Source organism: Carassius auratus, unplaced genomic scaffold, assembly GCF_003368295.1.
Source record: "Carassius auratus strain Wakin unplaced genomic scaffold, ASM336829v1 scaf_tig00045988, whole genome shotgun sequence".
Lineage (NCBI taxonomy): Eukaryota > Metazoa > Chordata > Actinopteri > Cypriniformes > Cyprinidae > Carassius > Carassius auratus.
The window spans coordinates 1-16274 of NW_020526949.1; the positions used below are offsets into that span (position 1 = coordinate 1).

The 16274-nt window shown below is 33.1% G+C and overlaps 1 protein-coding gene across 3 annotated transcripts in view; it reads left to right on the top strand.

Moving 5' to 3' along the window:
* Positions 1-1114: 1114 nt before the first annotated feature.
* The window catches only part of LOC113088271 (WD repeat-containing protein 37), a 35587-nt gene continuing 20427 nt past the window's right edge, over positions 1115-16274 (top strand). Inside the window, exons 1-7 of one of the 3 annotated variants that reach the window (XM_026255731.1) lie at positions 1115-1294; positions 2697-2806; positions 3938-4117; positions 8200-8296; positions 8734-8829; positions 9258-9322; positions 15246-15381. In XM_026255731.1, coding sequence (XP_026111516.1) covers positions 3980-4117; positions 8200-8296; positions 8734-8829; positions 9258-9322; positions 15246-15381 — 532 coding nt within the window. In that variant the 5' untranslated portion in view covers positions 1115-1294; positions 2697-2806; positions 3938-3979. Of the gene's footprint in view, positions 1295-2696; positions 2807-3937; positions 4118-6202; positions 6256-8199; positions 8297-8733; positions 8830-9257; positions 9323-15245; positions 15382-16274 lie in introns of those variants that run through there. The other 2 variants (XM_026255730.1, XM_026255732.1) reach the window with 2 other exon arrangements.

Here is a 16274-nt window from a genome sequence, read left to right on the forward strand (position 1 = left end):
CATGGTCTGGATGTTTAAGCACTCACCTGTACAGAAGTGTGTGTTGTGGAGCAGACAGATGAAGATGAAGAGTCTGAGCTCGAGCTGCGGCTTTATTTACTCTGACGAGCAGCGCGAGCGCAGACGCTGATCTGCGTGCCGCCCACAGCAACCGCGCCATGAGCGCACAGCACGCTAACCAATCACAGCCCAGCACTCTACAGACACGCCATCACGCCACACATTACTGTACTTCTGCTCTGCAGCCCTACACACACTAAAAACCGCTACAGCGCTAATGCTCGGTTCACCTTTATAACGCGCTGAACACACTCCCAGCGAGACTCAACACTGGTTCATAATCTGACGAGCACACCACCGACTCCCCGCCCACAACTGACATTTAATGCCAGAGGTTTTGATTGGTTGTTGGGAATGAAGCCGTCTTCTGATTGGTCTTCTGGGTGTGGGTGACAGGGAAGGCCGTGGGTTGTGGCTAGAAGGGACACAGCAAAAACCGGAAGCTAACGATTAGTTTAATTTTCTACCTGTTAGATTGTGTTTTATTAACGTCTACACCTCCCCCAACCCGAACCTTACCCCTTACAATAATGCGAAAATAGTAAATATTATTGTACAGTGTGAGAAATTACGCTATCTTGGTGTAGTAGCTTTTGCTGTATCCAGTCTAGCCTTAATTCAAAATCAAGCAAGTAACGAGATGAAAAGACGAGAAAAGAAGATTAAACGAGTAAACGTATATACACACACACACGTATATATATATATATATATATATATATATATATATATATATATATTATATATATATATATACGTACATTATAAGTACATAATATGTACATTACACATAATATTTGTCATATTTTATCTGAGATCATCATGTAATCGATTTTTTTCACATTTATTTCACTATTTATTATGACAATAATTTGTATTAATATATATATATATATAATTATGATATAATTATATATATATATAATATATATATATATATATATATATATATATATATATATATATTCTGAATATCATATGATACAGTCGATGGTGTTTACACATCAACGCGAATAACGTTTGAGACTTTAATTTTGAAGTGTAGAATCCGGCCGGAGGCCCGTCAGGTCTTTTGTCATTTCCTCTTGCTTCACACTCAGCTGACAGTGTAGGGTTTGATAAAAACAAAACACAAACAAAAAACATCAAAGAGTGGAAATCCCGGTGGATTAGTGGAGAGAGTCAGCAGTGTGTGCGTGGGATCATGCTGGAGGACTGACACGCGCTCGTGACTGTGAGTATGACGCGGTGTTTGTCGTGATGAGGATTAACGTTAGCTGATAATCATCACAGCTGCTGACAGACTCACCTGATTTACTGGTGTGTGTGTGTGTGTGTGTGTGTGTGTGTGTGTGTGTCTGTGTGTCTGTGTGTGTGTGTGTGTGTCTGTGTGTGTGTGTGTGTGTGTCTGTCTCTCTCTCTCTCTCTGTCTGTGTGTGTGTGTCTCTCTCCTCAATCTCTCTCCTCTCTGTGTGTGTGTGTGTGTATATATGTGTGTGTGAGGATGAGAGAGAGTGGTGTGTCTCTGTGTCTGTCTCTCTCTCTCTCTCCTCATCTCTCCTCTCTTGTGTGTGTGTGTGTTTATGAGCATGTCGTTCCACTGGATTCTGGAGCTGTATAGCTGATATGTCATGTATTTTGTGTGATTGTGTGTGATTGTGTGTGTGTGTGTGTGTGTGATATCAAGGTGTTCTATATGTTGTGATACAAGAATAGTAAAACCTGAAGTTTTTGAGGTTTTGTGCCAGTGTTATGTTTTCATAAGTGGTCTGCAGGAAGTTGTAAATTGTAAAACACTTTAAAACTGACAAAGAAACATCATGGTACTGCCATATTGGCATTTCGGACAATAAACCATGCCATTTTCATTGTATTTATATGGTTCTCTGTTTAGGTGTGTGTGTGAGACATTAAATTATGATACTCATCACAGATTAGGTTTGTGATCTAATGTTGTAATCAACATTTTATTTTAATAAAATAATAACCTGGTATTTGATATGTCAAGTGTCATGGCTGGGCCATCTGATGACATCACTGTACCACAGTGCTATCATTAATTAGATTATGTCTGTGTAGTAGATCAACTGATTCAGTTGACATCACAAAGACCAAAAGCTATATCTTGAGTGAATTCCCAGTAGATAAAACTTATAAAATGGAATGGGCCACTTTAATCTATACGTGCTTCCCGGTTTGCATACTTATGAACTATTCGATGCAGTCTTGTAGTATAAATTTAGCTGGAACTAGTGAAATCCACAAAACAAAGGTGTACTTTAAATTTCCAGATGATGCACTTAAGCGAAAAACCAAGAAGTGCTATCGGACACCAGTTATGAATGACAAAATAACCTTACAAAGGTACACAGTGCATAAGTGTAAAAGTGCATCATTTGGGACGCAGCTGATGTAATGATCTCCATCTGGAGAACTGCATCGAACACAACAGTTCTCATGACAGAACTGGGTTTAGAGTCCAGAGCATGATGCTGAGGTGCTTCTCCTTCATGCATGTTGAGTTATTCACACCCACTAACCTCACACTACCTGCTCCGTCCCTCCGTCCGTCCCTCCGTCGACCTCCTCACTGTCCTGTTAGTGAACGGTCGATGCTGGTGTTGTTCTGTGTTCAGTGCTGGAGCGTGCGCGGCCCTGGGCTTCCTGCTGAGATCTGCTTCATCACTTTAAGCGATCATCTGAGGATGTGTCTGCTTTCTTTATCATTCACTGCTCTTCATGGCTGGTATTTGTTTTTGTATTTATATTTTTTTTGCATGCTCTTTATTTAGCATTATGTTTTTATGTAATATTTTGTGACTTGTAAAGACACTCTGACATTAACATGTTTGTTGTATGTTGTTTGTGGATTAAGGCCTGCTTGCTTTTTTGATAATGAGTTTAACTTTTCATTTAACACTTCATGAGCTCACTTAATACATTGGGTTTTCAAAAGGAATGTCCAAGTTATGTTTCACCCCAAAGAGAGAGAAAAAATAAAAATAGAAATAATGTTCAGCATAAAGAAAATAATGCAGAAATCTTAATGACCATTTCATTATAATTAAACTAATTTCTTCTTCTATCATTTTTATTGTAATGCGAATAGGTTTAAAAAAAAAATGCAAAATGAAAATATAATTCTTACAAAAGATGTTTTAAAGAAATAATAAAATTGTTGGCTACAACAATGTGAGGAAAGTACTGTGAAGCAATGCATTTTGTCAGGAATGCATGAAATGAAATGATTTTTTGTTCAGTCAGTCATTATTTTTTTTCACAATAAAAATGCTATTATATTACACTATTATAATAATAAAATCTAAAATATTATTTATAGAAAACATGCTATTTTCATATTTATATGAACCTTTACAATAAGTCACCTAAAACGAGGGCAGCGTTCTTAATTAAAAACAGGTACATTTCTGCTAAAATAGTGCTAAATTACTTATTTATTAGTGGCAAATGTGCTAGATTACTAAAATAAGCTTTATTTAAATATTCTAGTGAAATATGTCCTGGACATTTTTGACAGTTTTCATGAGATTCGTCTCAACATTTGGAGTCATATTCACCTGCTCAGTCAAAACCTCTCTTCCACTTTTACAACAGCTTCCTTTGAACGCTTCAGTTTTACGATGTATACTTAACTAGCATTAAGTCAACGCACACCCAGTAAAGACAACATATTCCTCCAGTATGTCGTCAACAAAGGCTTACTTTACATTTCCTCCCTCAGTGTTTAACTTGTTATTTATATATCACAGACAGGAATAGTGTCGTGACTCGTGTCTACAGCGCAGTGTCCAACAAAGGGCACATTATTCTCCTGCGCTCTGTGGGATGGGGCAAACCCTGTCGTCTGATTGCTCAGTTTCAGGTAGGAAGTTGCGCAGGGGGACGTCACTGAGGAGTGATGCCTGTTGAAAGTGGAAGCAGCGCAGCCGGCCGTCCAGTCAAACAGAAGCGCAAGTCGCACAGTCTCTCCATTCGGAGGACCAACAGCACGGAGCAGGAGCGACCAGGCATGCAGAGAGACATGCTGGAGGGACAGGTAGCTGTCTTTTTCTCCTTTCTTTGGTTTGTGGTTGTGAACATTGGAGGAAACTATTGTGTGTGAGCGTGCCGTCAAGCCCAGGTGTACAGTCAAGAATGAAACAAAGCCAGTTCTGTAACATTGTACATTTTTTTTCATGACAGCTGGGATATGTAAGTGAACACGTGTCATGTTGGGTTTGAATGATATGCTGTTGTTTTAGAATTGAGTGGAATTGAAATAAGTAAATGAAACCTGTTTGAGGACGTAATGCATTTTAGACATTTTCAGTCTCCAGGAAGCCAAAGTTAATTGATTATGGATAGTGTTGTTCTGGAAAAATAAAAAAAACAAATGAAGAACATACAGTATATTTTCTTAATATATGTATATTTTTAAATAATTGAAATATAATTTGGAATTCCAAAAAGTAAAAATAAAATGCATTTGTTTTCTCCAAAACAAAGTGAAAATGGCCAAAAATGTATTTTAATTCTTGATGAATTTTAAAATTGGAAATGTCTACAACCCACTTAAATTAAAATGCAAAAATGCTTCTAGATAACACTGAAAATAGAATTTCTGGCCCTGAAAAAAAAATAATTTAAATATTTTTCAATTATATCAACTTTTGCATTCCTGCTATACAGAAAAATAAATAAAAAAATAAACTAAAACTTAAAAACAACACAAATAAACTACACTGAAAGGACAAATTGTAAATAAAATAGAAAATATATTGAAATAATTTGCTATTGTTTTAGAATTTAGTTTATGATGATGATAATGATTATTGTCATTATTATTATTATTACAGGAGACAATATTCAGTGTTCCAGGAATTCAATGTTTTAATTAAGTGTTGTTCTGAAAAAATCTAAATGTTTTTCTTTCTTAAAATAAAAATAATAATAATAATAATAAAACATTTGAAATGTAATAAGGAACGCCGAAAGGAAAATTAAAGTAATACATTTAAATTAAACATGCAAAAATAATCCAGATAACAATGAAAGATTAATATCTGGTCTTGAAAAAAATGCAATTAAACATATTTAAATGATATCAGATAATTTTTTATCTTTGACATCCTTATGAAACTAAAATCCAAAAGTAAAACTACCAAACAACAAAACTTAAACTAAATTGAAAAGGACACATTATAAATATTAAAACTGTAATAACTCTGGATCAGTGTCTTTATTGAGAGTGATTCTGGTTTGGAAGAATGGAAAGGATGTCAGAAAAACCACAAGTCCATGTTAAACCGGGTGAACAGATGACATTAGTTAAGTATTTCTGTCAATGAGTAGTTGTGTCATTGTTTGGTACTGTAACGTCTCCCATGAATTTACATCCTCTAACACACGACGTTTGTCCTAAATGATGACGCCCATTCCTTACACAAACATTACTGGAGTACGTCAGTGATAAGAGCGGCCTGGACTGTACTCACATCAACTACAGTCATCAGTTCTCACATTCAAATGAAGTTCTTCACCAGTTTCAATTCAAAAACTTGCTTTTAGTACATTCTCTTGAAAACTTTTCATAGCTATTTTGAACAAAATGTTCATATGAAAGTGTTAAGAGTAGAGCCATGATGCCATATGATAATCAGTTTCATTGATACTCCTCGGAGGGTATCTATGGTTTCAACCCTTCTGTGGTCTATAGCCTCATCCATTTTTAAAGAGCGGCCCACGCTGGGGTCCGATTGTTCTGTCTGTTCCTCTGTAGGGTCATTTCTGATTGGCAGTCCCTACTGTAAACCATTCACTGGATTTAGACTATACAACCTTTCAGCCTCTCAGTGCTGTCATTATGTCCATTAAGTTTTAGGATTGAGCAGGTTTATAAGAATAGATGACAAGCTGTTGTTTATTAATTGCCATCTCTCTCTCTGATGCATGAGTAGGCTACATGTGGTAATGACAGAAAGGAGAGCAGTTGACTTTGCTTTTACACTGTTCTCATTGGTAAACTCTTGTGTTAACTTGACATGAGAGCAAACCTTGTTGTTCTGGAGTAGTTAATATGGACAAAGCTAGTCTAAATGACACAACAGCAATGTTTGTTTGTGGATTGCTTTTCTTTGTGTAGTTGTAATCTGGCTGAAAGACTTCACTTGAAACCTCTAATGCTTGATAATGGAGGTAAGTTGATTTGGTAGGTTAGTAATGTTTTTTAATCGAGATCTCTTTACTTTTTGTGATTTTTCAGATTTGATGGTTTTCTTTTTTTCTCTCTTTTGGTTCTTTTCTATCCTCCGTAATGTTTGGTTGCCCTGTCTCAAAAATAAAGTATGCATTTAGGACAGAAATGATCTCTACTGAGGCTTAAAAGCCTTTGGAACAGCAATATATTTTACGTAAAGTTTAGGTAAACAGTTACATTTACAGTTACAAACAGTTACAAACTTTTACATAAAAGTTGTTTTATGTAAAGGTTTTATAACAGTGTGATAATTTACATAAATGTTTAGATACAAAGTTTCAGAACAGCAAGATATTTTATGTAAACTTTAAATGTACATTTTTATGAAATTTTTAATTAAATATTTATGAACAACAACATATTTTACATTTTTGGAACAGCAACATATCTTTTTATAAAGCTTTAGAACAGCAAGATATTAAATATGAATCGTAAATATGAAGATGTAAAATAAATAAAAAACAGCAATATATTGTATGTAAAGCTTTAGGACAGCAAGATATTTTTTGTAAATATTTAGATGTAAAATTTCAAAACCGCAATATATTTGATGTACAGTTTAAATAAACATTAACATTAACATGAACATTAAGCTGTTTATGTAAAGGTTCTATAACAGTGTTTTACGCAATACATTTTACATAAACTTTTACGTTTTACGTTTCATAACAACATTATATTTTATGTAAACTTTTAATGTAAATTTTTAGAATTGCAATATATTTTATTTTTATCTGAAGTTTTAGAACAACAACACATGTTACATACATTTTTAGATGTAATTAAAAAAAAGATATTTAACACATTTTTGGAACAACAACATTATTTTATGTAAAGCTTCAGAAGAGCAAGATATTTTACATAAATTTTACATAAATTACACAAAATTTTAAAACAGAGCTGTTTTATTTAAAGGTTTTATAACAGTGTGATATTTTACACAAATGTTTTCCGCAGTAAATTTTACGTAATCGTTTAAGTGTTACTGTTCAGAACAGCATGATATTTTACGTAAACTTTTAAATGTAAATTTTAAGAACTGTAGTATATTTTATCTTAAGCTTTAGGAACAGAAACATATATTTTACATACATTTTTTGATGTATAGCTTTAGAAGAGCAACATATTTTACATAAAGTTTAGGTAAACATTAACATGACTTTTTTAATATACGACAAAGTTGTTTTATGTAAAGGTTTTATAACAGTGTGACATTTAACATAAATGTTTATATATATAAAGTTTCAGAGTGGAAAGAAATTTTATGTAAACTTTTAATGTACATTTTTAATTGCAATACTGTATATTTTATCTTACGTTTTAGCAACAGCAATATATTTTACTCTTTAGATACAATGTTTTATAACAAGATGTTTTAAAAAAACATTTTGGAACAGCAATATATTTTATGTAGAATTTGTAGAACACAAATGTAGATGTAAAATTTCAAAACAGCAAGAAATTTTACGTAAACTTTTAGACGTAAAATTTAAAAACAGCAAGATATTTTACGTAAACATTTAGATGTAAAATTTCAAAACAGCAAGATATTTTATGTAAAGTTTTAGAACAGCTGAGTATTTTACATAACCTTTTAGGTGTATTGTTTTACAACGGCAAGAAAATTATCAGTTTTCTTTACAGTTTATTTGTAGATTTCTGGTGTTTATTTCTTCTTGAAAATAAACCATTAACAAAATCCCCTCAATAGTCTTTGTGTTTTAGTAGTTTATTTTTATGTTAATTATTTTAAATAGCCTGAATGTACAGAGTAGAACAGTGCAGAATCTGCATTTCTCATTTGTTGTCATTGAAGTCTAAAGACATTTTGATGCCCTATTTTCTGAGTATTTGTAATGAGCATTATTTGATTAAATTTCTAGGACTCCAAGTTGCCGATGGCCTTAAGGAGTAACTTACTGGACCTGTTCGGACAGATTGAACGGGAGTTTGAAAATCTCTACATCGAAAACTTAGAACGTGAGTAGTAACTAATTAGCTTGCGTCTTTTTACATGACTTCTTATATTTAATGTCATGATCACACCACAGTCTTTGCACATGAAGAACAGGTTTTATTCATCTTATGCTAACTGAGTGGCTTTCACACTCACAGCATTCTCAAGATCTGAATCCTTAATTGTTTTCGGTATTACATTAAGTTATGTACTTATTAATAAGTGTATAATTGTAAGTTGCTGTGTAATATTCAGGATTAATGTCCAGTCATTATTGATGTTTAAACTACTTCAGGTTGATGTCGTGGCTCCTCATCAAACTGTAGGGTTTATTTGAATGTACGTTATCCTTTACATAGGGTGTAAATGTAACAAAATCTGTGTTTTGTTCAGTTTATCAGCGGACAATAATATATTGTAATATATATATATATATATAATAAGCTCTGTTCTTGTGCAGTGCGGAGAGAGATTGATTCGCTAAACGAACGTTTGGCTGGAGAAGGACAGACAGTCGATGGTGGCGATCTCAGCAAAGGAGCCCTGAAAACAAAAGGTACATGCAAACCAAACCTGACATTTAGACCATTGAAACAAGCTTTTGAATAAATAATGATGTTGACTTTTGATGATTCAGAGAGAATTATACAGTTGTGCCTGAAGCTGTGTACTCGCACAACATGATGGAGTTTGAAGCTGTTTGTGGAAACTTTCTTCTAATTAAGGGTGTTTGTCTATTTTAGATACATCCATTACAATTTACATTACAAACAGGAGCATGAAGTCATATCGCCAAATAATCTCCTTAGACAAACATTTACACTAGAATCGGGCCCTTTTTGTTTCAGCTTGACAGTGCTCCATAAAAAGTTATTTCTAATCTGGTCTGGTGTGGAAGAAATTGAAATCTTTAAACCTAACAATGAAATGTATAATTCTTTTCACCCATGCTTCACTCATAATCGTTTAATTTCTTGTGCACAGCTAGTCACAGCACAAGTCAGCTGTCCCAGAAGCTGAAGACGACATACAAGGCCTCCACTAGCAAGGTACGATTGCGTCTGTGGGTTATTGCTGACATTTCGCTCAGACTAAAATGCTGTTATCGTTGTTCAAGCTCAGAATATTTATCCTGGAACCATTGATCTCTAAAGAAAAAACTCAGTGAAAAGTCATGTTCTTTGTCCTGTTCTTTGGCTTACAGACTTTGCAGCTTAACATATGTAGGTACTTTAGAAATGAACAAGCTAGGGTTGTCACAATACCAAAATGTTACCGATACCAGTGAAATCTGATGATTAAAACCAAAACAGTGCCATTATTGGAACTCCTTTGTTATTTTTCACAATTATTAAAGGGCCAGTTCACCCAAAATGAGAATGCATCTTTTACTCACCTTCATTACTTATTTTGTGTTCTTAGACTTTCAAAGGAGGAACAGAAATCTCTCACGAATCATTGATATCTTAATTTGGCTTTCGAGATTAATTAAATGAGGAGTAAATGATGACAGGATTTTTAATTTTTGGTTAAATTATCTATGGAAGAAATTGAATTCTAATAACAACATGTACCATAATGGCATGCAACTGGAATTTTTTAATTCTTATTATTTTCTTTTGTAATTGACTATGGAATAACTGGTAAAATGGAATCATTTCAGTTTTGTTATTGAATTGTGACATCTCTATAGAGCAGGCTGTTTCAGCTGGTTATGTAAGCGTCTGTGTTTTGTTTCAGTGTTGCATTTTCATAGTGCTGAAGTGTTTGTTCTTATTGTTCAGTTTAACAAACTACCTCCAGTTTCACATGCACTTTTCATGCAGTTACATACCGATTTATTATACTATTTGTAAATCTATGCAAAATATCTCATGCATTGACAGTGACAGTTTTTTTTTACATTTCACCAACCTCCACCTCCTACACATTGTTGATACTTCATTACATTTGTGTGATTTTACTAAAATTCTTGAAATGTGCTCAGATTGTAGGTTTCAGTTCATCTCATGATCTAATTCAAAATCAAAATCAAATGAAATACAGTCCTAAAACTGATTAAGTAGTATTTGTTTACAGCATTAGCAGCTCAGCAGCAGCTTATTTATTCATTTATTTTGCTGTGTAGTTACCATATTAAATGTTAACACCCCTAATATCTAGTGTTCTTACCAAAGAAACAAATTTCAAATGTCATAATTTCTCTCTACTTTCCACATTGCTCCATTATCGGACCCAACCCCTTGTGTACCTGTATACTCTTGAAAATAGAGTTTGATGGTGCTGATTCAAATTAAACCCATGTTTTAAACTTTTTGATCCTCATGGATTACAATTGTTCTTGTTTTCTCGGTTTCACTGATGTAGCGCTCAAATTCTTTCCCGGGGAAAGTAGGTGGACCTCGCAACTTCAATGTTGGGAACTGGGAGTTATGGGGTGGAGACTCATGGGTAATTAACTCCTCAGTGTGCCAAAATGCATGAACTATCCACCAGATGGGGGTCATAACCCAATAATGATGTGCTCGAGGACAAGTCATCAATCTGTGATTATTTGGCTAACTCGGCTTTATATGCGACATTAACAACGACGTTAAGGCAACGTTTTATAAAACTCAATAATGAGTATGAAGAAATATGGCTTTTGGAAGTTCTTAACAGTTGGCTTGGAAACCTTTGATTGGCATTGGTTTTCTCCTGCCAGCAAATCGTACCCCATTCAAGCATTTGGCCAGAGCAAATTGAATTAGTTCACAATTCTGATAAACTCTATGATGAAAAAGGCAAAACAGAACATGCTAGTTCTTCCACTAAAAAAAACAAACTCTAAACTAATAAGAATCTTGTGCACAAAAAATATGCCATGGTCAAATTTCTTGAAGTTGAGCAGGGCCAGATGTGCTGGCTGCAAGAGAACCAGGATAGTTGACTAAATCTATCTAACAATTATATTACCGTATTCTGGTTGAGAAGAGCATAAACAGCTCAATTGAGGCAAATTAACCTTTGCTCTTTTGTGGAATGTTTCTTCTAACAAACTGAGAGCAAAACATTTCTTTAACTCCGTTTGTGATTAAACTGGAACTTTATGAGGTTAAGAAGTCGATCCCCCTGCTGAGTAGTTCTGTAATGTGGTATCCCTCATGCATCCCTCCCCTTCACACACAAGACCTGACAGAAGAGAAAACACCAACAGCTCTCTCCTTCGTTACAGTGAACATTAGCTGATATTTCTCGTTTAGTCAGTGTTGAAAATGCTCTCTTGTTTTTAGGCTGTAAATAGTGGATTTATGCTTTCGTTTATTATGCTTACTCCATTATTTGACATTGCAGATGTTAAATGTTAAATGCCGTTAATTGCTTAAACATTAGGACTGTCTTGATTACCGTATTTTTCGGACTATATACGCACCTGAGTATAAGTCGCATAAGTACAAAAATACGTCATGATGAGGAAAAAAAACATATATAAGTCGCACTGGACTATAAGTCGCATTTATTTAGAACCAAGAACCAAGAGAAAACATTACCGCCTACAGCCGCGAGAGGGCGCTCTATAATGTTTTCTATTGGTTAATTTCTCTCGGTTAATTTTGATAAATAAGTCGCACCTGACTATAAGTCGCAGGACCAGCCAAACTATGAAAAAAAGTGCGACTTATAGTCCGGAAAATACGGTAATCAATAAAACGAAAAATCTTTTATAAATTAAAATCTTTCATGAATCTAATGTATGGTGGAGCTGATATCTATGGCCGAGGATAAGAGCAAGCAAATGAGGCTATAACTAACAAATAATACTACTTAATATGCTATCACATAATAATAACTGTTAATAGTGTTTCTTTGTCTGGTTGACTGTCTTGTATATATTTTTCTGAAAATTCCTGTAATTTTCACATAAACTGATCGCCACTTATAAGCTACTACTAAATATTGTAGAAACTTAATTTTTCTGTAAAGTTGCTTTGCAATGATTTGTATCGTAAAAAGCGTTATACAAATAGACTTGAATTGAAAGAAAGTTATCTTAAGTAGCAATCATTTTTATTTTTATAATTTTGTTATTAAAATTGTTTATAATTTTTTAAAGCGTAATACTTTGTGTTTTAAATAAATTGATATTATGTTAGGATTATTATTATTATTATTATTATTATTATTATTTTGTCATTTATTTCTGTTTATTTAATAAACGGTGTAATCCGGGACTATTCAATTCAGTCATCTCCATGCACCTGCGTACACGCAGGTCGCACATATGCCTTGAACCGGTTTTTTTTTTTTTTTCACTAATTAGTTTATCCACAAAGTATTTACATTGCCCTGGACCGTTGTTTCAAAGCCGAAAGAGAAACCGGAGACAGGTTTTAAAGAGATAGTGTTGCATTTAAAGTGAAACTGAAGTCTGTTATTGATAGAAATCAAAGAAAAAGAGAAATCACTCGACTGCTCTGCTCGCTGAGTAACTTCGGTAGCTTTAACAAAGATTAATCTTTATAGTTTTTTCATATACAGTTTATAGTTTATGTGATTAAGATTGTTTTGAGTTCACGTAATTTAAAAGTTGTTGTATGTTTCAGGTGCTATTAAATGGCTTTCAGTTATACTGTAATGTTGAACAGCTGTAATTAATGGCTACAATTAAGGAAAAATTCATTTAATAGAGACATCAGCAGCATTATTGTTATAATTGATACTGGCTTTCATTAATAATAGGCTACTTAGTAAAAATATCCCATTAAACATATTAAAATATACCATCTTTATGTTGTTTCTACAGTACATTAATTTGTAGGTTCATTATGAAATTGTGACAATATTAATATCTTAATGTGTGATTATGGTAATCACAATTAATTAGTATAAAAAAATAATTAGTTGACGGCCCTAATTTGAACCTTTTTTAGATGTTACTGTTGGTAATATTAGTTCATTTTACTGCTGAATATGCATTTAAGGTTTATAAGAAAAAAAAAAAAAAAAAAATATATATATATATATATATATATATATATATATATTATATCATCATAATTTTGTGATTGCATGTATTTGGCTACATACTGTATGTAGTTGTGAGTGAAGTGGGTTTGGTGCCATGTAACTTTGAAGGAATACATTAGAGTTCAAGGGATCATCTTTGGACTTGTTTTATTAAACTCTACAGTATGTGAGGAGCTCGGTCACTTACTAAATAATATAGTTTTCTAATATTACAGAGCATTTTCACAGTGCAGAGATGAGGGCTCATTGTGCTTGCTGTGTTTGCTCTTACCTTCAGTGGTACAGTATTTGAGGCTCAGCTGTGTTCAGTAGGAGTTAGGCTGCATATTGACACGCTAGCACACCTTCCTCTGTCCATTGCTTTATAGAAGTCATCCGTTTCCTGTGATGCCAAAACATTTGTTAAAGTTTGACCAATGTACCTCAATACCTCTTTACCTTTTATAGATACTAGTAGGGATGCACAGATATAGAAATGATGGCCCGTACCAATTTTCATGGTTTAATGTTATGCTTTACTTTATAACTTGGATCATATTACTGTTTAAAATGCGATTCAGAGCATTTTAATTTTAAGGTTTTTAGGATCTATTGAAGTTTTAGAATTTGTCATGCTTCTTATTATTAAATAAAACTTAAAAATGGTCACTGATATATTGTGCATCCCTAAATATTACAGCATTTTTTTTTATATTGTATTAAATATGTAAACTTTTGTTGCTGTTGTGGTAGCAAGTAAAGATTACTGTACAGTACTTTTATCACTTACCAGATCAGATATTTGATGATTTACAGTTGTGCAACCGTAAATCATAAAAACAATCTGATGTTTTTCAGAGGGGGCATTTTTGTCTTTATTTTACATCACATACTGAACCTGTTAAAATATCTAAATGCCAAATTATCTGCAATGTTTAAAATTAGTGATGTGCTAATGTACACCACTACTATTCCCTATATTTTTAAATGCAAAAAAAAGTGTTTATCAGTTTAACGCATCCTTATTAAATTAAAATACTGTTCTGTTGATAATTCTATTCATCAGAGAATCCTGAAAAAAATGCATGACTTTCCACAAAAATACTAAGCAGCACAACAATTTTTTCAACATTGATAATAATCAGGAATTTTTCTTGAGCATCAAATGAGCATAATTTGAATGATTTCTGAAGAATCGCATATCACTGAATTGCATATGCATCTTAAGATATATGAAATATTAGCCAGCTGTTTGTACTGTGTTTTTGATCATATAAATGCAGTCACACACTTCTTTCTCAAACATATTACATTATTACCTTAAATCAGTTCTAACTTGGCTCTAACATGCAAAGGAGTTCACCAGCACCACTTGTGTGTTACACAGATCCATTCTGTAATGCACATTTTCTGTTATTAGAGATCTTTCATTGAATTTTTAATAAATAATGTGCACTTTTTTGAACAGGCCATATATATATATACTGCAATAATGTTTTAATATTTATCTACTATATACACCATTACAGCCATTTTCCACTTTGCTCTCTCAGCTCAGCTACTTTTTTACTTTTTCAGATTCATTTACAGTACATCATTTTTTTTTTTTTTTTTTTTTTTTTTTTTTTTTTTTTTTTTTTAGTTAATCAGTCAGCTTCTATATATTTTAATAGTAATTGAATTCTGTTCTTGTCTACATGCTTATTTTTGTTTGTTAGGGTGTTTTAATTTAAAAACGTTCTAATTTCTGAAGTATTGACTACGCTTTCCTTTCATAGACCTTGATCATGTTTTAGAGACTGTATGACTGAATGTAGTGTTCATACAATCCACAGTGTAACCACATGACGTGTGTTATAAGTGTAGAGTCATGTACTGATTCCCCATGCTTCTGCGCTGCTTACTGTGGCTCTGTAGTTAGATCTGTGTGTGTGTGTGTGTGTGTGAACCTCTGACCCAGTGCTCACTCTCCCGTCCGTTCCTCAGATCGTGTCCAGTTTCAAAGCCACCACGTCTCGTGCAGTGTGTCAGCTGGTCAAGGAGTACGTGGGACACCGGGATGGGATATGGGACCTGGCCGTGACTCGGGTTCAGCCGCTGGTTCTTGGCACAGCTTCAGCCGGTAAATCTGCCGCAGCCACATTTATCTCACCCATTATTTTTAATTCAATTAAGAGGTTTTTTTTGGCACTGTTCTGATTAATCCAAACAGCATACATATTCAAAAATAGTGTATTTTTATTAGAATCTTAATATCACAATTTCCTTTTCATAAATTTGTTTTACGCTAGGTTAAAAAAAGTATCCACTAGGACCTGAATAACAAAGATGTCCCCATTTAAACCCATTAAAAAATAATGAGTAATCCCAGTGCCATATCAGCATAAGATCATGCATTCTCTTGCTTTCAAAATTATTATTAGACTTACTAATTTTTATTATTATTATTATTAATTTTTTTATAAATATTTTTATATTTTCTCAGATTTAGATTATGAAACAAATTCTCGACTTTTCTGCTTCTGCTGGAAAAAAGGCATATTGGTTTTAAATAATGTAATTATAATTGTGTGGGTGTACTGTATCAGATCAGAATTATGATTAATATGTGTGTACTGAGAAATTTGTGTGTGTTAGAGTGGTGGTTTTTGTTGCTAATTATTGGCATTTCCAAAACTGCAATAATAATAATAATAATAACAAAAAAATGTATATGGAGGGAAAAACTAAACAAAACCAGTGTCATTATGTAAACAGACTGACAATTAAAGGGTTAAAATCTTTAAAATGTATGGATTTTTGGTAGTTACGATGTTGGTTTTTAAAATGTATGTCAGTGAATGCTTTAAAAAATTTATTTATGAAATATATGAAGGTGCTTTTTTTATTATTGACATCAACATTTTTGTATTCTACGTTTTTTTTTTTTTTATTAATTTATTATGGTAATTATTATTATTTTTTTTATTTTTTTTTGTTTTTTGTTTATTTCATATTTTATTGCTGATAAAAATC